The sequence below is a fragment of the Amblyraja radiata genome, chromosome 12 (assembly GCF_010909765.2).
Source record: "Amblyraja radiata isolate CabotCenter1 chromosome 12, sAmbRad1.1.pri, whole genome shotgun sequence".
NCBI lineage: Eukaryota > Metazoa > Chordata > Chondrichthyes > Rajiformes > Rajidae > Amblyraja > Amblyraja radiata.
Window position 1 is genome coordinate 36,386,981 of NC_045967.1, and position 25,536 is coordinate 36,412,516.

At 42.4% G+C, this 25,536-nt stretch overlaps 1 protein-coding gene across 1 annotated transcript; it reads right to left on the reverse strand.

Annotated features, from left to right (window-relative positions):
- Positions 1-660: 660 nt before the first annotated feature.
- Positions 661-8,307, reverse strand: LOC116979076 (lectin-like). Its single transcript, XM_033030524.1, has 5 exons — positions 8,166-8,307; positions 5,673-5,809; positions 3,071-3,211; positions 2,858-2,963; positions 661-1,235 (listed from the first exon to the last, which is right to left on the reverse strand). The coding sequence occupies exons 2-5, from the start codon at positions 5,754-5,756 to the stop codon at positions 1,156-1,158; spliced, it is 411 nt and encodes a 136-aa protein (XP_032886415.1). The 5' UTR covers positions 5,757-5,809; positions 8,166-8,307; the 3' UTR covers positions 661-1,155.
- Between the last annotated feature and the right edge of the window lie 17,229 nt (positions 8,308-25,536).

Genomic DNA, 25,536 nt, shown 5'->3' on the forward strand with positions numbered 1-25,536 from the left:
ATAAAAGTGGAACATGGCTTATAAAGGAATTGTATCCAATCCAGTTGTCTTACCCAACTTCCCAATTGTCTTCCCACTATCCAAACATATTCCAAGAAGGGTCTCGACCCGAAACGTCACCCATTCCTTCTCTCCGGAGATGCTGCCTGTCCCGCTGAGTCACTCCAGCTTTTTGTGTCTATCGTCGGTTTAAACCAGCATCTGCAGTTCCTTCGTACACATATCACAACTCTCCCTGTATTCCCACCCTATTGTTCCACCAATGCTGGCCAAAGCCTCCACCCAGCCAATCTCCCATTAACTCTTGGAACTTCTCTAAAGATCTAAAATCTCTTAATAGTCACCATGTCACATTCACATCACTGTGAACTATGGCCTGACTGATTCCCCCTACAAGTTCCCCAACAAGTGAGATATCAAGAGGAAAATCCGCCTGTGCTTGTCCGCCTAAGCAAACAGAATGCCTTGGGCCTCATTCACAATAATATCTATGAAATTGAGTTCAAAACGTTCATCATGAGGAAGCAATACTTAGAGAAAATAATCAAATGAAATAGACATTTGAAACATATAGTTGCTAAAGTTGACTGCACAGCATTAACTGCCATAGTGTTTTAGTTTGTTCCCTGTTTTCTATTTAAATTTTTTTTTTAAATATGTTAGAACAATAACCCAATCAATCATTTAAATTTCTAGTGCAAAAATAAGGTGCAGGATACAAATGTAAAACTGAATAAGCATTACTGATATTGACCTAAACAGAGACACGGTACCATTTTACTTCCACATTTTTCTTTAATGTGAGAACAAGCAGACTCTAGACCTGAATTCAAGCATTATTCAACTTGGATTATTAATGGGCTCAATAAGCCATGGTAATGGAGTTTCAAATCTGTAATGACACAGTCTTCTCTTTTTATTGAGCAAATGCCACAGACCAATATTTCCAGCCGGGCTATAGCCTGAGCTCTTTCATGTGAGCACTATTCTTTTTGGATGCAACAAACTTGATGTAACAAGCCTCTTGGTATTTTAAACAAAGAACTGTAAGAAAATAATAGGTTAAAAAGGAGGGTGGATTCTAAGCAGGAAGTTATAGCTGCTTTTTGGAAACATCAGGATCCACAAGTTTCACCACACTGACTGCTGCTGCGTCTAACCATACTCTACATGCGTCATGCAGATGAATGGATATTTGTTGATGTTACAGTACTCATCGCTCCAAAAGCCAGGATCTGAAATATAAGAATTACAGCAGAGAGACAAAGAATTACAACATTTCCAATACATCCATTTTAAGAGCATGAGCAGATTGGCCTCTTGACCTTGTTCCATCATGAACTAGTTCAATGTTAACTGTCTCAAGGGGCTGAATCTGTTGCTCTGCATTACTTTGAAATGTTCCTAACCTGTCCACTGAAAATAAAACAAGTGGCACAGTGGCGCAGCAGTAGAGTTGCTGCCTTGCATCACCAGAGACCTGGGTTCGATCCTGACTACTTCTTCTTCTTTCGTGTGGCGTGCACAGCCTAAAGTTGTAGGACAACTTGTTCTATTTGATGATCCTGACTACGGGTGCTGTCGGTACGAAGTTTGTACATTCTCCCTGTGACTGCGTTGGTTTTCTCTGGGAGCTTTGGTATCTTTCAACACTCCAAAGACATGCAGGTTTGTATATTAATTGGCTTCGGTAAGTTGTAAAAAATGTTGTCCCGAGTGTGTAGGATAGTGCTAGTGTACGGGGTGATCGCTGGTTGGCACTGATTCGGTGGGCTGAAGGGTCTGTTCCTGCACTGTATCTCCAAAGTCTGAACATTGAATCGGGTCATATCTTGATTAGATTTGGGCACCTGGGGTTTTACACAAAGATAATCTGTAGTTGTACAACCTTATCCTGTATAAATCACGCCTTTTGAAAGAGAAGAGCAAAAAATATATAAAATGTCATAATAATTTTCTACAAGTTGGTGTGAACAGTTAATAGAAACTCCCATATCCCATATTTCCTAAGATATAGAATACACCTGTAATCTATTCTTCCTCAGAAACCATTAACCTCCCTCTTCTCCATATTTGGGATATGGATGGTAACCAGGGGAATGTAGAAAACCCCATTCACTCAAAGAACCTGCAAACTTCACACTGACAACACCAGAGGTCATGATGGAACTTCAACCCGCTGAGCCACATTGTAGCCATTTAAATTGTTTGGCTCAGTCCGCCTGGACCTACCTGATCTCCCGATTGCCAAACACTTTAATTCCGCTTCCTATGTTAATTGAACTTTCTGTCCTCGGCCTCCTCCATTCTCAGAGTGAGGCCAAATGTAAATTTGAGGCACAGCATCTCATATTTCGCTTGGGCAGCTTACAACCCAGTGGTATGATTTTTTGTTTTTTCCATCTTTAAGTAATCCCTGCATTCCGTCCCTCTCCATCCCTCCCTCACCTGTCGTACCAGCTTCAAAGTCATCTTGTTGAGTCTCATTATCTATACTCGTTCCCACCTATCAAACAGCTAACAATGGCCTGTTTCCTTTATTATCATTATTTTTTGGCATATCTTCCATTCATTTGTTCTATATCTCTCGACATCACTGTCTAGATATCTCTCGTTTCCCTTTCCCCTGACTCTCTGTCTGAAGAAGGGACCCGAAACATCACCTATTCCTTTCCTCCAGAGATGCTGTCTGACCCGCTGAGTTACTCCAGCTTTTTGTGGCTATCTTCATTTTATGAAAATTGCATTTATATGAGCATACTATTGTGAATACAGGTAGACACAGGCGTGGCATTTTAATTGTCCATGTGGACTGGCAGTAAGTTACTGTACTACACTTTACAAAGAGATAACTTACCTTGAATGAGTGCCATGGTGTTGCAATATAAGCCAACCAAAGGTTTTCCTGCAAGCCAGTTTTGATAATCCCATCTGGATCCATCAGTCCAAATCATGTTACCATCCTATAACAGAGCAATGAAGCAAGATAATATAATTTGAAGACATTTCTCAGAATTAAAAGAAACAGAAATGTATACTTGAATTTTGTGCAACAGTGAGTTGTAATCACCTGGTGGTTATCAGAGCTACCAATCCAAACTTTCTGATATGGGCTACTCTCCTTTTGAACTAATCGCAAGACAAAATCATTATTTTCCTTGCTATGTATTGAAGCAAGGTGACCACCATGGACAAGGCTTTGACAGTACACCTGACAAAGAAAAGACATTCAATATTATATGACAATTCTGAGGAAATTTCACTCATTGGGGTAGTTTATTTGTAAGCCATTCTAATGTAAGCCATTCAGCAAAGTTCCCCGATGATTAAGAAGTTTTCAACCATTACAAACATTGGAAGCAGTGATGTAAGTTGTAGACACAAGAAACTACAGATGCTGGAATCGTGAGCAAAACACAAAGGGCTGGAGGAACTCAGACGGACAGGCGGCATCTGTGGAGGGAACGGACAGATTTCATTTTGGGTCAGGAGCCCTTTTGTAGATTGCAGATATATGTTGGAAGAGATTAGATGGCCAAAAAAGTGGTGTAATGAAATGTAAGGTAATGGATTTGGTGAGGACAAACAAAGAGAGGAAGTACACAATAAACGGCAAGATAGAGTGCAGAGATTTACAAGAATATTGCCAGGACTTGAGGGTTTGAGCTATAGGAAGAGGTTGGGCAGGCTAGTTAGTACTTTAATCCGGAGCACAAAAGGCTGATTTTATAGATGTGCATAAAATTGTGAAGGGAATAGATCGGGTGAATGCACAGAGTCTTTTACCCAGAGTAGGGGAATCACGAACTAGAAGACATTGGTTTAAGGTGAGTGGAATTATTTAATAGGCAACCTGATGAGCTACTTCTGAGAAGAGGTACTTGAGGCAAGTAGTATAATGACATTTAAAATAAATTTAACAGGTACGTGGATAGGAAAGGGTTAGAGGGATATGGGTCAAAAGCAGGCAGGTGGGGCTAGCGTAGATGGGACATCTTAGTTGGCTGGGGCAATTTGGGTGGAAGGGCCAGTTTCCATGCTGCATAACTCTACGGCTCTACACTAAGAATAGTAGAAGAACAGGACAATCTTAGAAAGCATGTGCATGGACCTCTGAAGATTCACAACGGGGAGACAAAGGGATTAAAAAGGCACATGGGATAATTGTGGTAGTCTTCTGAGGTTGAGAATATGGACATAGGGAAATTATACTGATCTTATACACTAGCTGGGCCTCAATCCACTGTACACAGTTCCAGCCACTGCTCCACAGGCAAAATGTGAAAATACCTGTGACAGTGGAGAGGAAATCCACAAGACTTGGAGAATACAATACAATACATACAATACAATATTTATTACATGTCATTTGAACCTCAGTGAGGCTCAAACGAAACTCCATTTCCACAGCCATACAAACAAAGACAATATCCTACAGACATACACACAATTCCATTTACAAAAACATCCATCACAGTGAACCCACTGTGATGGAAGGCAAAGTCTTTTCTCTCCCCTGTTCTCCATTTCTCTCCCGATGTCGAAGCCCCAGGCGGGCGATGCTAAGTCCCACGGCCATTTTAGGCCGTGCCGGGCTATTTACGGCCCCGCTCCCGGTCTAAATGTCACAAGGTTGGAGCCCCCGGCGGGCGCTGGAATGTCCCACGGCCATGAAGCTGCACCGGGCGATGTACGGCCCCGCTCTCGGTCGTTCCAAACCCGCGACATGGGCTAGAGAAGTCGCGTTGCGGCAGCTCCGGAAAGCGGTCTCTCCCCCCGGACCCGCGAGCTCCCGATGTCCCAGTCCACCGGACCTGCGGCTGCAGCTGGAGCCTCCGAGCTACGTGGTCGGGCCGCAGCAGCGAGTCACCACCGCTACCCACGCTCCGATGCCGGCCAGCCCCACGATGGTAAGTCCGCAGCTCCGCAGGCTCCGTGACTGGAGCCCCCAGGTTGTTCAGGCTGGAGGCCGCTCCACGGTGCTAGGCCCCAACGACAACGGAGACCCGACAAGGAAAAGGTCGGGTCTCACGTACAGGGAAGGGATTTTAAAAAGTTTCCCCCCCCCCCCCCCCCCCCCCCCCCCGAATATACACAGTTAAAAACACTATTAAAAAACACAAACAACTACATTTAACTAGACAAAAATAAAAAAAAAGACAGACAGGCTGTAGGGGCCGCTGCAACAGTGAGTCGCGCCGCCGCTTTTGGTACCGAATTTGGTAAATCGGAGAGATTTTCCAAGCTGGGTTACTTTCTGGGAGCTAAAGGGGCTGCAGGAGATTTAATTGATGTGCATAAAATTATGGGAAATCTAAACAGGATTAACAGAACTATATATCCCACTTAGCAATGAGGTTTGGAAAAAGAGACAGAGTTTAAAGGGGAAAGCTATAAAGTTCAGGAGTTGGGGGGTTTTCTATCCAGAAAAACGATTTAGAGGGAGCGTTTTGAGGGATATAGGCCAAATGCAGACTAGTGGGCTGGTTTAGATGGGGCATTTTGGTCAGCGTGGAGGAGTAGGAATGAAGGGCTTGTTTCCATGCTATATGACTTTGATTCTAGAGCAGAATAATTCAGTACAACAACCATTTAGAATAACTCCCATGGAGAATTTCCAATCTCACATGATCAGTAAAGAAATTGTCTAACACTGTGGAATCTTTTCATACCTCAGCTTCGATCCAGTAAATTTCTTCATTGATGAACTGCATACAAGTAAAATTATAACCTGTCCAGCCAGAACGACAAGTCATTGTGCATTGGTCTTGGTAGAGATGAATCGTGTGAACTTCAATATGTCTTTGAGCTGGAAAGCAAAGTAGATTCTGATATTCCAGAATTCACTAAGCAAAGCTAAATTGGCCAAAGAAATGATCAATGTTTTAAAAACATTTTGAATATTTAACATTTAATATTTTGAATATTTTTTTTTATTTTCTTATGGAATGTGGTGTCATTGGTAAGATCAGAATTTAATGCCAGGATTTAAGTTCTCTTGGAATGGTTAATTATGTTATAATCTGGATTTATTTTACCAACAATAATAAGGATTGATGGTCTTACTTTGATGGAAGATACAAAGTCTGTATTATAGCTGAAGAGAAGCCTCAGTTAAACTAATTGGGGAAGTTATTAGAAAATAAAAAGTAATTGCAGATGCTGAAAATTTGAAATAAAAACTAATTAATGAAAACATTCAGCAGTCAGATCTAAAACATTAACTGTATTCCTCTTTGCAAAGATGACTGGCTAAGAAACATAGATGACCTGGGCGATATTTATCCCCTAACCAACGGAAGCAAAAGTAAAATTTAGATTATAATGCAATTAAAATGGATTATTGGACTTTGCTGTGGACAAAACAGCAGTCCTTTTTATATAAACTAAAACATTCTTGTGGTTTCACTGGTAAATAGAATTCTCCTCATGGAAAACCAAAGAACAAAAATCATGATCTTCTGTTGTTTAAAGAATAATTCAATTCTGAGGTAAATTCATCCACGTACTAAATCATTTGAGGTGAAAACCTTCAAGGTTGGGTAATGTGCTTGAACATTGGCAACAAGACATGTTATCTCCGACAAAGGTAGCAAAAACTAAATGTGTGAAGCCTCTCGCTGAGTTGAAAGAAACGTTATTGATTCAAAAGCCATAAGTATACACCAAATGAATTTGAAATGTTTGGTTGCAGACAAGATGATTGATTTAAACAGATACATTTTTTTTCTAAGCCTTAACTGATAAATTGGAAAATTGGCTGTTATTTCTCCATTACTTTTATTTTTCTCCAGCCCTTTCCTAAGGATGTCGACTCATGTTGGAGCATGCTTTGATTTTGTGTTTGCAGCTCTCTGGTATTTTGTCCTATGTAGTCTCTGTGTGTGAGCCTAACCAGGTAGCCAACTCCGATTCAGTCCTCACGTGCTATCCTGAGCAAGGCAGCATATGCAACCTTGCTGACATAGTCAACCCAGGAGTCGGACTACTCCAGACATTTCTTCGCCCAAGTTCCAGGCCAGATGAATTAAAATGTTATTTTGACAATTAATTAAGATCGCTTTGAGCTAAAAGCTTTTCATTTGAAGCTTCCTTCCAAGACTGATGTTTTGCCGCAGTTCAAGGAGATTACCTTATTGGGGGTGCAAACTTACTATCAGGCATGAACGAGTTCATTAGCGAAAGTGCAGGCAGATCAAAATCATTCCTTGATATTTTGGTCAGTGCATAATTAGCATATCAGTCTATGCACTCTCTCGCCCTTCTGATTAAAGCAGCTATTAGATCAATTATTTTATAGGTTATTCCCCACTTGCATTCATGGAAAAATCCATGAAACAAAGGAAAATGGATAGTTAATGCACTTACAAATGAATCATGCGGTTAGCTTTTAAAATTTCAAGCAAAAATTTCAAATAAAAGAAAGAATAATTAAATATAGAATTAAAGACAGAGGTAGGTAAAGGCACATCGATTAACAGATTTGTAACTATGCAATGTTTTCATAATAATGGAAATAATGGAAAGCTGGTACAAATGCATTTTAATTAAACATCAGCTTTCTGATTTTGAAACAAATGCAAAATCATTAATGTCCATTTATTGAAAACAGGCATTTAATTATTGGATTAATTGTTAATTTTTCTGCTTGGTTGCTAATGGTGATTGTTTTGCAGCATAAAATCCAGTTTAGCAACTCGAGCAACTCGAGGTCTGAAATATTAACCTTATGTTACAATCAGACATGATGAAAAATATTTTCGGTTATATGGTGCTTAATTATGGTTAATTTATTTAAGTGTAATTTATTTTGGTTCCATTAACTTTTCAAAAATCAATGCTAAATCCACATTATATGCAGGTGAATATTATTAAAAATGGGCAATAGAAAATCTCCAAGCAGGTGGAGAATTTCTGCTAATGTTAAAATGATTCAACTTGGTGCCAAACTACATTGCATCTCGACTGTAACTTCTGGAGCTGGTCTCACTTTTCGTACCAATAGTGGTCAGGATGCCGAGCTATTGGTCTTCGATTTTGAATGTCTCAAAACGCTTTCCATCAACGCAGAAGCAGAAGCAGAAGCAAGGCTGGCAGATTAGTAAGCAATCACTCGGAGAGATCGCGAGGTGCAAGCCCGGTAGGGAAGTGAACCAGGGTCTTACCTCCCGCGCCCTCAAGGTCGGTTGCGGGAGGCGTCCCCGGCACAAAGGTGGCCGGGCGAGAAGAGGAACATCGGCCCGCTGAAAGATCCAAGGGTTCACCTGGATCGGGCGCTGCTCCAGAAGATCTAGTGCGCGGACCGGACTTTCGAAACGGCGCCAAATCTTGCGACTATTGAAAGCACAATTTAAATTATTCCACATACTGCACTAACCTTGAATGTCACTGCAGAGTAATGCCCCAACTAATGAAAATACGTTTAATATGGAAAACATAACTCCCAACCTGTCAGAAATGCAAAACCTATGGAGTAAAAATCAAACGCTCCAGCTGTGCTCTCATTTCCTGGCTGGTTTGTCCAATTTATAGCTTGACATTTCTATGCACTTTCACAGCTGAGTAAAACCTAATGTGCTGAAAAGGATTTTTGTTTAACACAAACATAACTTCCCTGCAAAAGTTTTAATGATAGCTCAGTGTTCAATGTGTTTTGTACATCACTAATGTGTACATCACCACATTTGTTCCCTATGGCTGCAAAAATAAAGTGATGACCTGCTGTTCATATGGAAGCTCAACAAAGAGAACCTGTAAACAGTAATGATATGCCTTTAATCATCCATTTCAATAATCTCAATCACCCGAACCACTATCTCTGCTTGACTGCCTATAATGAAATATCCAGCCGACCACTCTGTTTGATTTTAGGATTTCAAAAAATTAATAAAATGATTGCTGTCATGTGAAGAGTATAATTACAGCCAGTATAATTACAGCCAGTTCTGGTGATGTCAAATATGTTGTGGCGGATGGATTTTAACCACCCATATTGAAGCGATGGCCAAGAAATACCAATGGCATGCCCCCAACTCTCACCAACTTCTACAAATGTGCTATAGAAAGCATTTTTTTGGGCTACATCACATCATTGTTTGGCAAGAGCTCCATCCAAGACTGCAAAGAATTGTGGAGAATTGTGGATGCAGACCCGTCCATCACGCAAAGCAATCTCCCTTCCGTTGTCTCCATTTATACCTCATGCTGCCTCGGCAAAGCCACCAGCATATCAAGGACTGGCCATTCCCTCTCCTCCCCTCGCCCATTAGAGAAGATACAAGATACATTTATTTGTCACATGTTGGCACAGTGAAATGTGATCACCATACAGCCATACAATAAAATAAAGAACACAACACACGTTAGAGTTCAACATAAAACATCCCCACACAGCAGAATCAAATGTTTCCCACTGTGAGGGAAGGCACCAAAGTCAGTCATCTTCCTCTGATGTTCACCCGTGGTCGGGGCCTCCGGAGCCCTCCGCAATCGCCGCTACGGGCAGCCCGCCACTCAGGCCCGACAACCTCAGCGGCTTGGACCTCCAAAACGGCCGCTTCCCACCGGAGTCCGCAGCTCCCGAAGTCCCCAGGTCGTGCCGGGTGGAGATTCACGCTGGTGAACCTCGGCAAAGGGCCCCAGGGATTCCGTGATGTCGGTCAGCGCCACCCGCACTGGGAGCTCCGTGAACACAGCCCCGCGATGTTGGAGCAGTGGCCCAACACTCCGGAGCTCCAGGTAGGTATCACCCGCTCCGCGGTAAATCCAGCGCCGCGCCGCCGCTGCTGAGGCTCTGATCCGGTCCCCAGTCTCCGGTAGGAAAGGCCACGATCCAGTGGTAGGCCGCGAAGAGAGGGGGGGGGGCGAGGACGCAACTCGGAGAAATAGTCGCATCCTCGCCAGGAAGCGACTGGGAAGCGGTTTCCCCCTTACCCTATCCCCCTCCCCCACATAGAAAAACTAAAGAATCCCCAAAACAAAACAATTTAGACAGACTAAAATTTAAAAAAGAGGGGGAAAAACGGACAGACGGTGCCTTCAATGCAGCAAAGAGATATAGAAGTGTGAACACACAGTACTAGATTCAGGGACAGTTTCTACCCAGCTGATAACAGGCAACTGAACCATCCTCCTAACATCTAGAAAGCGGTCCTGCGCAACTATCTACCTCATTGGAGACCCTCGGGCTTTATCCTTAATTGGACTTTACTAGACTTTATCTTGTACTAAATGTTATTCCCTCTATCATGACTCTGTATACTATGGATGGCTCAATTGTAATCGTGTATTGTCTTTCCGCTGACTGGTTAGCACGCAACAAAAGCTTTTTACTGTACCTCGGTAAACATGATAATAAACTAAACTTAAGTTGATCTTTTAACAAAATACTGTAGGTTTCAATGTGTTGTAACGTGGCTTTTAACCACTTGGTGGCGATGATTAACAATGAAAGCAGAGCTAAGCCAGTCTCTCGCTTAACATAAAGTGCTGTTCGAACTTAGCAGGTCAGCCAGCATCTGGGGAGGGATATCAGCTGCCTGGGATGTCATTGGGTTCGAAAGGTAGTTCAGATTGAGGTGAAGCAATAGGTAGGAGACAGAGATAGATGACAGACACCTTCCACTCTGTAGGAAAGAGTAGGAGTAAACGGGCCCTTTTCACAATGGCAGGCAGTGACTAGTGGGGTACCGCAAGGCTCAGTGCTGGGACCCCAGCTATTTACGATATATATTAATGATTTGGACGAGGGAATTGAATGCAACATCTCCAAGTTTGCGGATGACACGAAGCTGGGGGGCAGTGTTAGCTGTGTGGAGGATGCTAGGAGGCTGCAAGGTGACTTGGATAGGCTGGGTGAGTGGACAAATTCATGGCAGATGCAGTATAATGTGGATAAATGTGAGGTTATCCACTTTTGTGGCAAAAACAGGAAAGTAGACTTTTATCTGAATGGTGGCCGATTAGGAAAGGGGGAGATGCAACGAGACCTGGGTGTCATGGTACACCAGTCATTAAAAGTAGGCATGCAGGTGCAGCAGGCAGTGAAGAAGGCGAATGGTATGTTAGCATTCATAGCAAAAGGATTTGAGTATAGGAGCAGGGAGGTTCTACTGCAGTTGTACAGGGTCTTGGTGAGACCACACCTGGAGTATTGCGTACAGTTTTGGTCTCCTAATCTGAGGAAAGACATTCTTGCCATAGAGGGAGTACAGAGAAGGTTCACCAGACTGATTCCTGCGATGTCAGGACTTTCATATGAAGAAAGACTGGATAGACTTGGTTTGTACTCGCTAGAATTTAGAAGATTGAGGGGGGATCTTATAGAAACTTACAAAATTCTTAAAGGGTTGGACAGGCTAGATGCAGGAAGATTGTTCCCGATGTTGGGGAAGTCCAGAACAAGGGGTCACAGTTTAAGGATAAGGGGGAAATCTTTTAGGACCGAGATGAGGAAAACATTTTTCACACAGAGAGTGGTGAATCTGTGGAATTCTCTGCCACAGAAGGTAGTTGAGGCCAGTTCATTGGCTATATTTAAGAGGGAGTTAGATGTGGCCCTTGTGGCTAAAGGGATCAGGGGGTATGGAGAGAAGGCAGTTACAGGATACTGAGTTGGATGATCAGCCATGATCATATTGAATGGCGGTGCAGGCTCGAAGGGCCGAATGGCCTACTCCTGCACCTATTTTCTATGTTTCTATGTATACTTAAACAGCATTCCTATTATATAGGTACATCAGCATAACAGCGTACATGGAGGGTCCCGACCCGAAGTGTTGCCTGTCCATTTCCTCCCTAGATGCTGCCTGACCCACTGAGTTCATCCAGCATTTTGTGCTTGTGAGTGTTTCCAGCATCTGCAGTCTCTTACGTCTCTGTAAGCCAATGTCTTCATAGTCTGAAGAAGGGTTTCGACCCGAAACGTTGCCTATTTCCTTCGCTCCATAGATGCTGCTGCACCCGCTGAGTTTCTCCAGCATTTTTGTGTACGGTCTTCATAGATCTGTTGTTGAGAGTACCCATCCATTATGGTTGTTATGGCTGAGCTTGAGAGGGGTGATGCAAATACAGATGAATTATTTTAGTAATGAATCTAATAATCTTTTGACTCATGATGCAGCTAAGTGTAATTTCAACGGGGTAGGTTTTAAAGCAGAAATGGCCTAACCAGGAACCTTGCGGGTTATTGTGAGAATAATCACTACAGCAACTGTCAGATTGCCAGAAAAACTCAACGGATTAATTCATATTCATTCATATTCTTCAGCAAACTAAGTCATTCTTCAAAATATGGCTGTGGTTGCCAAACTAAATCAGTAAACACATGCTAGAAAAGAGATATTCAAAAATCCGTCACTTTACTTCTTCACCAAGTTGGAGACCAATGTATCCATGTATAAAAATAATAACTAGTGTCCCCAATAAAAATAATAACTAGTGTCCCCAAACGGTTACAATCTCATTTTCTGCAGCTAGACTATTGTAGATGTCCAAAGTGTCAGGCGCAGATCCCGCAAAGTTAACTAGCTTTATGCCTCTCACACCTATCATTTATTTTCAGGTGGGTCTAGCTCTCCCCAACCTCCAATCACTCTGGCCCAATCCCCCGCACCCTATGTGTACAACTCATATAAAGGAAGGCTGAGAATCAAATTTTCAGCATAGCTTTATGTTGAGGGAAGTTAGTGTAGAAATAGCAGGGGCTATGACAGAAATATTTCAAATGTCATTAAAAACGGGAATAGTGCCGGAGGATTGGGGTATTGCGCATGTTGTTCCATTGTTTAAAAAGGGTTCTAAGAGTAAACCTAGCAATTATAGACCTGTTAGTTTGACGTCAGTGGTGGGCAAATTAATGGAAAGGATACTTAGAGATAATATATATAAGCATCTGGATAAACAGGGTCTGATTAGGAACAGTCAACATGGATTTGTGCCTGGAAGGTCATGTTTGACTAATCTTCTTGAATTTTTTGAAGAGGTTACTCGGGAAATTGATGAGGATAAAGCAGTGGATGTTGTATATATGGACTTCAGTAAGGCCTTTGACAAGGTTCCACATGGAAGGTTGGTTAAGAAGGCTCAATTGTTGGGTATTAATGGTGGAGTAGCAAGATGGATTCAACAGTGGCTGAATGGGAGATGCCAGAGAGTAATGGTGGATGGCTGTTTGTCAGGTTGGAGGCCGGTGACTAGTGGGGTGCCACAGGGATCTGTGTTGGGTCCACTGTTGTTTGTCATGTACATCAATGATCTGGATGATGGTGTGGTAAATTGGATTAGTAAGTATGCAGATGATACTAAGATAGGTGGTGTTGTGGATAATGAAGTAGATTTTCAAAGTCTACAGAGAGATTTATGCCATTTGGAAGAGTGGGCTGAAAGATGGCAGATGGAGTTTAATGCTGATAAATGTGAGGTGCTACATCTTGGCAGGACAAATCAAAATAGGACGTACATGGTAAATGGTAGTGAATTGAGGAATGCAGTTGAACTGAGGGATCTAGGATCTGTGCACAGTTCCCTGAAGGTGGAATCTCATGTAGATAGGGTGGTAAAGAAAGCTTTTGGTGTGCTGGCCTTTATAACTCAGAGCATTGAGTATAGAAGTTGGGATGTAAGGTTAAAATTGTACAAGGCATTGGTGAGGCCAATTCTGGAGCATGGTGTACAATTTTGGTCGCCTAATTATAGGAAGGATGTCAACAAAATAGAGTGAGTACAGAGGAGATTTACTAGAATGTTGCCTGGGTTTCAGCAACTAAGTTACAGAGAAAGGTTGAACAAGTTAGTTCTTTATTCTTTGGAGCGCAGAAGGTTAAGGGGGGACTTGATAGAGGTCTTTAAAATGATGAGAGGGATAGACAGAGTTGACGTGGATAAGCTTTTCCCACTGAGAGTAGGGAAGATTCAAACAAGAGGACATGACTTGAGAATTAAGGGACAGATGTTTAGGGGTAACATGAGGGGGAACTTCTTTACTCAGAGAGTGGTAGCTGTGTGGAATGAGCTTCCAGTGGAGGTGGTGGAGGCAGGTTCGATTTTATCATTTAAAAATAAATTGGATAGTTATATGGACGGGAAAGGAATGGAGGGTTATGGTCTGAGTGCAGGTAGATGGGACAAGGGGAGAATAAGTGTTCGGCATGGACTAGAAGGGCCGAGATGGCCTGTTTCCGGCTGTAATTGTTATATGGTTATATGGTTTATATGGTTATATCAAGAACATAATATATGGCAATTACAAAAGGTTCCTGATGAAGATTCGACATTACTAGAATCAATGACAGGTATTTTGAAATTTAGGTGCCCTGGTGCTGAAGATAGAGCAGCTGTCTCACAACTCCAATGACGTGGCCCATTTCTTATCTTCTGTGCTATCTGTGTGGAGCTTGGACGTTCTTCATGTGATTGCTTGTCTGTGTTTTCCCCTGGGTGCTTTGGATTCTTGTACACCCCCAAAACGTGCTGGTTGTTATGTGAAATGGCAACTAGAAATAATCCTTAAGTCTCGGTGAGTGGTAGGAAGATCAGTGGAGAGGGGGACGGGGGTGCTCGTGGGTAGACATGATTTAATAAGCATGTGCAAGACAATTGTTGCAAGGAAATAAGTGGTGAAATGCAACTGAGAGGATTGCTATAGGAGTCAGTACAGATTCACACACCTCTTCCTATATCATGAGGAAATATAGTATAAATCTGCATGGTATGGAACTGGAACTGTGAACACATTATTTTGGTTTGGGTGAATGACTAAAACAGTGGTTAATTTGCAGAAGTGATAACTGATGAACGCACAACTTTGAGACCGCCTGCCAGAATTAATGTGTCTATACTTACAGCTTACTCTAGTTATCTATATATGACTAAAACTCTGTTCTTGACCGCTTTTGCCGATCTGTGCTGCGATTTCCGAGAGAACGCCGCCACCTACGGACGTCATTTTTGGCCACCTCGCTCAGAGCCCCCCTCCGCCGCATGTGTGCCGAGGATTTTTCCAGCCGATGAAAAATGACAGAGATATTAATGATTTTACAAAATTCCCCATTCTCTCTGCTGCCCCCACTGGCGGCAGGGGGGAGGGACTATAAAACCAGGAAGTGGTGTGCCTCACACACTGTTCAAGATGGAGGAAGGCAGAGGGTCACGTTTCTCTGAGCTGTGAATAACACTGAACACATGTTTACTCAAGTTTAAGTGCCCTTAGTGGTTCTAAAATGCTTACAGAATGTGTCTATTGGTTCTAAAGCTTGCAAAAAAATGTCTATTGGTTCTAAAGCTTGCAAAAAAAATGTCTATTGGTTCTAAAGCTTGCAAAAAAAGTCTATTGGTTCTAAAGCTTTCAAAAAATGTCTATTGGTTCTAAAGCTTGCAAACAAATGTCTATTGGTTCTAAAGCTTGCAAAAAAATGTCTATTGGTTCTAAAGCTTGCAAAAAAATGTCTATTGGTTCTAAAGCTTGCAAAAAATGTCTATTGGTTCTAAAGCTTGCAAAAAATGTCTATTGGTTCTAAGCTTGCAAAAATATGTCTATTGCTTCTAAAGCTTGCAAAAATATGTCTATTGCTTCTAAAGCTGGCAAAAAAATGTCTATTGGTTCTAAAGCTGGCAAAAAAATGTCTATTGGTTCTAAAGCTTGCAAAAAAATGTCTATTGGTTCTAAAATGCTTGCAAAAAAATGTCTATTGGTTCTAAAATGCTTGCAAAAATGTCTATTGGTTCTAAAGCTTGCAAAAAAATGTCTATTGGTTCTAAAGCTTGCAAAAAATGTCTATTGGTTCTAAAGCTTGCAAAAAATGTCTATAGGTTCTCAAGCTTGCAAAAAAATGTCTATTGGTTCTAAAGCGTAAAAAATGTCTATTGGTTCTAAAGCTTGCAAAAAAGTCTATTGGTTCTAAAGCTTGCAACAAAAATGACTATTGGTTCTAAAATGGTTCATACTAGCGCTCCACACTCCCCTGGTTGGCTTGGCTTGGGTGTGTCTTGAAATTGAAAGGCACCACTTACTGCAAATGGTGGCATGAAGTTGAAAGCCACTACTTACTGCAAATTGTGGCTGGGGAGCTTTGGCTTGAAGTTGAAAGGCAATACTTACTGCAAATGGTGGCTTGGTTGCTTTGGCTTGAAGTTGAAAGGCACTACTTACTGCAAATGGTGGCTTGGGTGTGGCTTGAAGTTGAAAGACACCACTTACTGCAAATGGTGGCATGAAGTTGAAAGGCACTACTTACTGCAAATGGTGGATTGGTTGCTTTGGCTTAAAGTTGAAAGGCACTATTACTGCAAATGGTGGCTTGGTTGCTTTGGCTTGAAGTTGAAAGGCACTACTTCCTGCAAATTATGGCTTGGGTGTGTCTTGAAGTTGAAAGGCACTACTTACTGCAAATGGGGGGCGTGGGTGCATTGGCTTGAAGTTGAAAGGCACTGCTTACTGCAAATGGTGGCTTGAAATTGAAAGGCACTACTTACTGCAAATGGTGGCATGAAGTTGAAAGGCACTACTTACTGCAACTGGTGGCTTGGGTGCTTTGGCTTGAAGTTGAAAGGCAGTACTTACTGCAAATGATGGCTTGGGTGCAATGGCTTGAAGTTGAAAGGCATTACTTACTGCAAATGGTGGCATGAAGTTGAAAGCACTACTTACTGCAAATGGTGGCTTGGGAGCTTTGGTTTTAAGTTGAAAGGCACTACTTACTGCAAGTGGTGGCTTGGGTGTGGCTTGAAGTTGAAAGACACCACTTACTGCAAATGATGGTGGGTGTGGCTTGAAGTTGAAAGACACCACTTACTGCAAATGATGGCATGAAGTTGAAAGGCACTACTTACTGCAAATGGAGGCTTGGGAGCTTTGGCTTGAAGTTGTAAGGCACTACTTACTACAAATGGTGGCTTGAAGTTGAAAGGCACTACAAATGGTGGCTTGGGAGCTTTGGCTTGGAGTTGAAAGGCACTACTTACTGCAAATGGTGGCATGAAGTTGAAAGGCACTACTTACTGCAAATGGTGGATTGGTTGCTTTGGCTTGGAGTTGAAAGGCACTATTTACTGCAAATGGTGGCTTGGGAGCTTTGGCTTAAAGTTGAAAGGCACTATTACTGCAAATGGTGGCTTGGTTGCTTTGGCTTGAAGTTGAAAGGCACTACTTACTGCAAATGGTGGCTTGGGAGCTTTGACTTGAAGTTGAAAGGCACTACTTCCTGCAAATTATGGCTTGGGCGCATTGGCTTGAAGTTGAAAGGCACTACTTACTGCAAATGGTGGCTTGAAGTTGAAAGGTACTACTTACTGCAAATGGTGGCATGAAGTTGAAAGGCACTACTTACTGCAAATGGTGGCTTGGGTGCTTTGGCTTGCAGTTGAAAGGCAGTACTTACTGCAAATGGTGGCTTGGGTGCAATGGCTTGAAGTTGAAAGGCATTACTTACTGCAAATGGTGGCATAAAGTTGAAAGCACTACTTACTGCAAATGGTGGCTTGGGAGCTTTGGTTGGAAGTTGAAAGGCACTACTTACTGCAAATGATGGCTTGGGTGTGGCTTGAAGTTGAAAGACACCGCTTACTGCAAATGATGGCTTGGATGTGGCTTGGGTGTGGCTTGAAGTTGAAGGACACCACTTACTGCAAATGGTGGCATGAAGTTGAAAGGCACTACTTACTGCAAATGGAGGCTTGGGAGCTTTGGCTTGAAGTTGAAAGGCACTACTTACTGCAAATGGTGGCTTGGGAGATTTGGCTTGAAGTTGAAAAGCACTACTTACTGCAAATGGTGGCTTGGTTGCTTTGGCTTGAAGTTGAAAGGCACTACTTACTGCAAATGGTGGCTTGGTTGCTTTGGCTTGAAGTTGAAAGGCACTACTTACTGCAAATGGTAGCTTGGGTGTGGCTTGGGTGTTGCTTGATGTTGAAAGACACCACTTACTGCAAATGGTGACATAAAGTTGAAAGGCACTACTTACTGCAAATGGTGGCTTGGTTACTTTGGCTTGAAGTTGAAAGGCACTACTTACTGCAAATGGTGGCTTGGTTGCTTTGGCTTGAAGTTGAAAGGCAATACTTACTGCAAATGGTAGCTTGGGTGTGGCTTGGGTGTTGCTTGAAGTTGAAAGACACCACACTGCAAATGGTGGCATGAGGTTGAAAGGCACTACTTACTGCAAATGGTGGCTTGGGTGTGGCTTGAAGTTGAAAGGCACTACTTACTGCAGATGGTGGCTTTGTTGCTTTGGCTTGAAAGGCATTACTTACTGCAAATGGTGGCTTGGGAGCTTTGGCTTGAAGTAGAAAAGGCACTACTTACTGCAAATGGTGGCTTGGGAGCTTTGGCTTGAAGTTGAAAGGCACTACTTACTGCAAATGGCTTGAAGTTGAAAGACACTGCAAATGATGGCTTGGGTGGGGCTTGGGTGTGGCTTGAAGTTGAAAGACACCACTTACTGCAAATGGCTTGGGTGCAATGGCTTGAAGTTAAAATGCATTACTTACTGCAAATGGTGGCATGAAGTTGAAAGGCACTACTTACTGCAAATGGTGGCTTGGGTGCATTGGCTTGAAGTTGAAAGGTACTATTTACTGCTAATGGTGGCTTGGTTGCTTTGACTTGAAGTTGAAAGGCACCTCTTACTGCTAATGGTGGCTTGGGTGTGGTTTGAAGTTGAAAGCCACTACTTGCTGCAAATGGTGGCGTGGGTGCTTTGGCTTGAAGTTAAAAGGCTTCATTGATTTTATATTGATTTTAGATAAAACGCTACCACTTGCCGCTGTGATTTTTGGCCATCTTACTCAGTCCCCCTCCGCTGAGCAGATGCAGAGAATTCTTCCCATCAATGAAAAATAAAAGTGTTATTAGTTTTATCCTGTCAATCACTCCATGAAAGCCACACCTTTTCCGGTGGGGGGTGGGGGGGAGGGGTTATAAAACCCGGAAATGTGGGTGTGGCTCAGTCTCTGCAAAATGGAGGAGGGAGAGGTCACGACTCGCTGTCTTTAGTGGCTTTGCACCCTACTTCAAATGGTATGAAACTGCACTTGAATTTGGTGGCCTTATACCCTGCTTGAAATAGAATTTCAAGGATTAGCCGTGAGTCAACTACCAGCCCACCAGCCGTGAGTGAGTGAGTTGCCAGCACAACAGGCTTGATTGACTGAGTCACCAGCCCAAGAATCCATTTGGCGCACAATTTGCATACTAGCCCTCTGGAAACCAGTCCCTTCAGCACACAACACCCATACTAGCGCTCTTGAAAGCCCCGCCACCCTAACTGACCACCAATATTAGAATTGGTGGAGAGGTGGAATATTGCGTTGGATGACCAGCCCTCCTGTGTGATGCTGGGACCCAACGGGTCCCACTTAGTCTAGTATCAGATACAAATTGTCTTCTGTCACTGAAAATACTTTTAGGAACATGTAAAACAGGCTTAGAAACCCAAATTTCCAGTTGATTATCTTTTAACCTCACATTTTATAAATTGTTCAACTAGTTCTGCGAGACTAAAGGAAATTATTTATCTTGACTGTGCTGCTCATTCCTAACGTTGACACAGTAAAGGTGAGTTTTGAGAGCAAGTACAGTGAATTCAAATACGTTCAGGGGTTACAGATTAGGTGTGCTCTGTCTGAGAAATGGAATAAGAGAGGGACACAACATCGGCAGAGAGCAGGAGAGGAGTGGATAGGCTAAAGGAAAAATAATTCAAGCAACATGCAAAAATCTGGAGCTTTGTAAAGGGCTTGGCCTGTCTACAATTCAGGAAAGTCCAGTCTTTTGCACATTGTTTGAACTATTTTTCTCCATTATGGCAATCCCTAATTCCCTTTCAACTGGTTCTGATACATCTCCCACACCCTTCATCTCACCATTGGCAAGGACGACTCCTGCAATCCAGGGTCATATCATACTGTACACTTATTAGGGTTCGGAGTTCTATTAAAATGAAGCTCTGTCCATAATAAGGCTGGAGTGTCAGAATAACACCTAATGTTATGCAGTCGAGGAATCAAATCTTTAGAGCTCTTTATGCATTGTTACTTTTTGCCCCCTTGAAGTTCACTTTTCTCAACCAACATTCTTTACCTTGATGCCTAGGGCTTCTCTCCCACAAAACCCAGAATGCCTCGCCATGTGGGGAAATGCGTGTAGCGCTGGTTTCACGAGCTGTTTACTGAGTAAGAATGGACAGAACAAACATGCATAGATATCCCCACAATGCAGACAAGTGCAGATTCTTTACATTCCTTTAACATCAGCTGAGAAGTATCGACATGAAACACTGTAGTTTTGCCCCCTGCACATTCATAATTTAGCCTACAACCAGATGTGAAGAATTCGAGCCCATTGGATAGGCAACAGAGTGGGGCCTAGCTGGATAGAAGTTGTAGAAATTGAAGAAATATTGGACTGCTTTAAGTGTTTTGCAAATATGAGTTCCAGAGTCTGCAAGAATAATTATTTCATATCTAGCAAGAAATGTTGCTTCCTAGTAATAAAAAGGAACGGTAGTGGCCTGGGGTCACCATTTGTTGTCCAGGCCGAGGTCAGGAAAAGGCCAGACGTCAGGCAGGTTCAACAGTAGTTTTTAATGTCACAGCGAGAATACACACATCCCCAAGCAGGACCTCGGGAAACCCCGTGGCAGACCAACTCCCCTGTCCCTCAATAGCCAAGGGGGATGACCCAAAGAGTGGCCTAACCCCCAGGGACTGCCACAGAACTTCAGATGCTGGTTTATACCAAAGATAGACACAAAATGCAAGAGTAACCCAGTGGATTAGGCAGCATCTCTGGAGAAAATGGATAGGTGATATTTCGGGTCAGGACCCTTCTGTCCCGACCCGAAATATCACCTATCCATTTCTCCAGAACTGCTGCCTGACCCGCTGAGTTACTCCAGCATTTTGTGTCTATTTATAGCTTCCTTCAATTCTCCCTCTGGTCTGTGTTTGCAATTCAATTTGCATCATTGATTTGCCGATCGAATATTAAGCTACATCCATTTCAGATCCACAATCAGTCCACATAGACATTAATCTCACTCTTCCCCTCACACGGAGAAGCAGTAAACTTCCACACTCCTTTACTGACTCATCGTCTACTGCTCCCAAGATTTATAATGCTCCGGAGATTCAGATTTATAAATTAAGCATAAAATCTCTCATAATACCATTCCAAAATCTGTTGTTTTGAATATGATTTAGTCTCCTACACATGCTCTGCCTGTTAAAGGATTACATCTAAGTGCAACCGTGAATGTTGCTGGACTGATAAAACCAACTCTGGAGAAATGAGACTTCTAGATTTTCTTTAAATGTACAAATTATCCCTCATGTGTAGGATAGTGATAGTGTGCAGGTTCGCTGGTCAGGGTGGACTCGATGGGCCAAAGGGCCCGTTTCCGTACTGTATCTCTAAACTAAACTAAACTAAATATCAAGGAGGATATTAACATCTAAGTGCAACCGTGCAGACTTTAACAATAAAGCAGACTTTAAAAAAAATTGGAATTCCCATTCTCTGTTCTGCTCCTGTGTCTCTGGTCACTGCTCTCTGGTGGTGACTGTTCTCTCCCTGGTATCTGTCCTTCACTCTCATCTATCCAGGGCTTGTTCTTGATCTCTGATCCAGACTCTGCCCCTGGGTGTGTGCTGCAGACTCCTAGTTTCCTCCTGTTCTATGGTTTCCCATTTCTCATTATATCCCCAGTCTCCAGCCCCTTATCCTTGATACCTTACTTCTCCGCACCTGCACCATAGGTAGTGCTGCTACCTTTTTTTATCGGTTGTGAAATTACATCAATTGGTTTCTTAAATTGCAACCAGTAAACAGCTTGTATACACTGCTGACAGATGCCGGTTAATGAAAGGATGCAGCATTCATTTCCATCATAGTTCAAAAGTCGATTCTCAGTGAAAATGAAGGCTTGAAACAATTCTCAAACCTTTTAGTCTATTGCAATAAATTCACCTTACCTATATTCAAATATAGTTGTGCCCAGTTCCAAATTTTCCAAGGACACCAATTTCCTTGCAATACACTCATATACTGGAATTTCCAACGCAATCATTTGATGGTGTTTTCCTAGTTACCACCACACCACTCACTCAGACTGACTGATCAGTTAATTGAATCACATGTTGCTGTGGTTTGGTAGTTTTTTTTGGCAAGGGTTTAGATTGGGAGGATTGCTTCCTGTATGAACATTCCTACCATGTTTCCATGTTTGCAATATTTTGTTTCCATGTTTGCAATATTAACCGACTTCTAAAACACTACTTGAAAAATAGAAGAATGTAAATGTTGCACAATATTATTTTTATTCAAATTAGCCAGCAACATTAGGGAATAAATGTGAATGTTAAAGCTCCTAAACCGGATGGTTAATCTATACTGCACCCCAATGGTGACCACTTAGCCTCCATCCTTTTAAAAAGTATATTTTGTTGGATATACATATTGATTGCTAAATGAACTCATTACATTATCTGTGTAGGAAGGAACTGCAGATGATGGTTTATACCAAAGATAGACACAAAATGCTGGAGAAACTCAGTGGGTCAGGCAGCATCTCTGGAGAAAAGGAACAGGTAACTTTCATTGGTCAGAACCCTTCTTTAGACTGATACGACCACATCATTACATTATCCATAGTTACTAGTGAAAATACCCTTCAAATAGTGATCCTTGTTAATGCTGCCATTTAACTTCACAGACCCAGAAAAGTGGCCTCTTATTCCTTGAATGAGTAAACTATTCTGCCTACAGACAGGAAGTGATACAACTGGCAGCCTGGTGCCATCGCAACAACATGGAGCTCAATGCTCTTAAGAGAGTGGAATTGATAGTAGACTTTAGGAGGGCTCCCCCTCCCCTCACCCCACTCACCATCAACAACACCAGTCACATCTGTGGAGTCTTTTAAGTTCCTGGGAACCATCATCTCCAAGGAGCTTAAATAGGGGGCTACCATCGACACCACAGTCAAAAAGGCACAACAGAGGATGTACTTCCTGCGGGAGCTGAGGAAGCACATTATGCCACAGGCAATGATGGTCCAATTCTATACGGCCATCATCGAGTCTGTCCTCACCTTCTCCATCATGGTCTGGTTTGGCTCAGCCACCAAGCGTGACATCCGGAGACTGCAGCAATTCGTCCAATCACCTGAGAAGGTTATTGGCTGCAACCTTCCCCCCATTGACGAACTGTACACTGCAAGGGCCAGTAAGCGAGCGGGTAAGATCATCTCTGACCACTCTCACCCTGGCCACAAACTCTTTGAATCACTTCCCTCTGGAAGGTGACTCCGGACTGTCAAAGCTGCCACAGCCAGACATAAAAACAGCTTTTTTCCACGAATAGTAGCACTACTCAATAACCAAAAATCTGTAGCCTCCTTTTGCTCTGGTATTTTATTTAATTCACATGTTTAATCAATAATGTTTGATTATTAATGTTTAATGTTTTATGTGTCATTCCTAACTGTCACTGTATGTCATTGTCATTTGCGGGCGGAGCACCAAGGCAAATTCCTTGTATGTGAATACTTGGCCAATAAACTTATTCATTCATTCATTCATTCATTCATTCATTCATTCATTCTATTGCTAATGACAGGGAAGTCCCAGTGAATCCCCATCTCCCCCATCACAGATTTCTTGTAGACATTTGCTAGGAGGCCCAGGATAGTCCTCTTCTAGTCCAGACCAATTATAGCCCTGTTTAAATAATTTTCGGTCTACCCTGGGGACATCCACAGTGTGGTTTCTCACTAGATATATTCAATTAGTTATCAGGAATGCCCTAGGTTTATAAATGTTGTCTCATACCAGATGTTATCATCTGTACAAATATATTAAAAAAAGGAAAAGGTGTGATAAATCTCATGTAAAATGTGTTTGCCCTGGAGCTTTTCTCAGTTTTGTGGTACAGTGTACTAATTATGTTAATTTTCAGTTTTGTTTATTTAAAATAATTACAATGTTTATATTTTACCTGTATAGTGGTCAAACAGACGGCTCATAGGGGAGAGAATGAGGCATGAGGCCTGATGCACAGCAGTCCCGAAATCCATGTTCAATAAATTAGCTATTCTCAGCAATGCAGAAGGTGCCACAACCAGATGCAAAGCATGTCTGAACATAAAACAATACTGCAGTACAGGAACAGGCCTTTCAGCCCACAACATCTGTGCCAAACCTGACTAGATTTCTACCTCCAATTGTTAAACCCACTTTCTACCTCTGAGCCATGAGTTGCATCATCAAGCCAATACTCAGGTGCTTCTTCGCCATTCATCCTTTGTCACCCATTGGAAAATTGGCTGGATGAGGTCTGCTGTGAAACCTCTTGGTGGTTTTGTGCGAATGATCTGCGAAAATTAACCCCTTCCAGTATATTACATTGACCCCTCTTGTGATTCCAATAGGACGCTTATCCTTTCAATCTGGGAATGACAACTACTGTTCCATCTCTCCACCTTCACTTTAATTTTAGACTTATTACACCAGAAGCCCACATACATAGAAACATAGAAACATAGAAAATAGGTCCAGGAGTAGGCCATTCGGCCCTTCTAGCCTACACCGCCATTCAATATGATCATGGCTGATACTGCTCTGCATCCACATTTATTTGATATCATGGTGCACTCTGCAGAAGGATAGTATGGAAAGGGAAAGCCTTTGATCATACAATGTATTTTCAGTACTGCACAACGCTGACTGGCACAAGGTACTAAACTTTCAACAAACCCACCATCTGAAGAAAGGATCAGTCTGAAGAAGGGTTTCGACCCGAAACGTTGCCTATTTCCTTCGCTCCATAGATGCTGCTGCACCCGCTGAGTTTCTCCAGCATTTTTGTGTACCTTCGATTTTCCAGCATCTGCAGTTCCTTCTTAATCAGAAGAAAGGATGCCAGTTCACAACAGCACGGTTGCCATACCATACCACTTCAAGGCAATTCTCGCTTTCAAATTTTCATAGCTAAGAAGATAGCTTCACACTTCTCCACATTACAACTCCATGGCACCATGGCGCAGCGGTAGTTGCTGCCTAACAGCACCAGAGACCCGGGTTCGATCCTGACTATGGGTGCTGTCTGTACGTAGTTTGTTCTTTCTAACTCTGACTGTGTGAGTTTTCTCCGGGTGCTCTGGGTTCGCACACATTCCAAAGACATGCAGGTCTGTAGGTTAATTGGCTTCTTTAAATTGATCCCTAGTGTATGGGTGGCCTCGGTGGGCAGAAAGGTCTGTTTTCACATTGTATCTCCAAACTAAACTGAACAAAATTATTCTGCCACACTTTTGCCAGATCACCTAACCTGCCATTCTCCCTAAATCTAAATTAAATTCCATATGAAACAACATTTCTATTTCTGTTCGAGCTGTGGAACTCTCAATGGAATGCCTTAAAATGTCGTCAAATTAATTTACTGTTAAATGTTGGTTAGCTGAACCAAAACTCTCAAAACATTATAACCAGGTTGATTGTGAATGCAAGTGGTAAAGGGGCCACTGTGCGACTGAAAACACATTA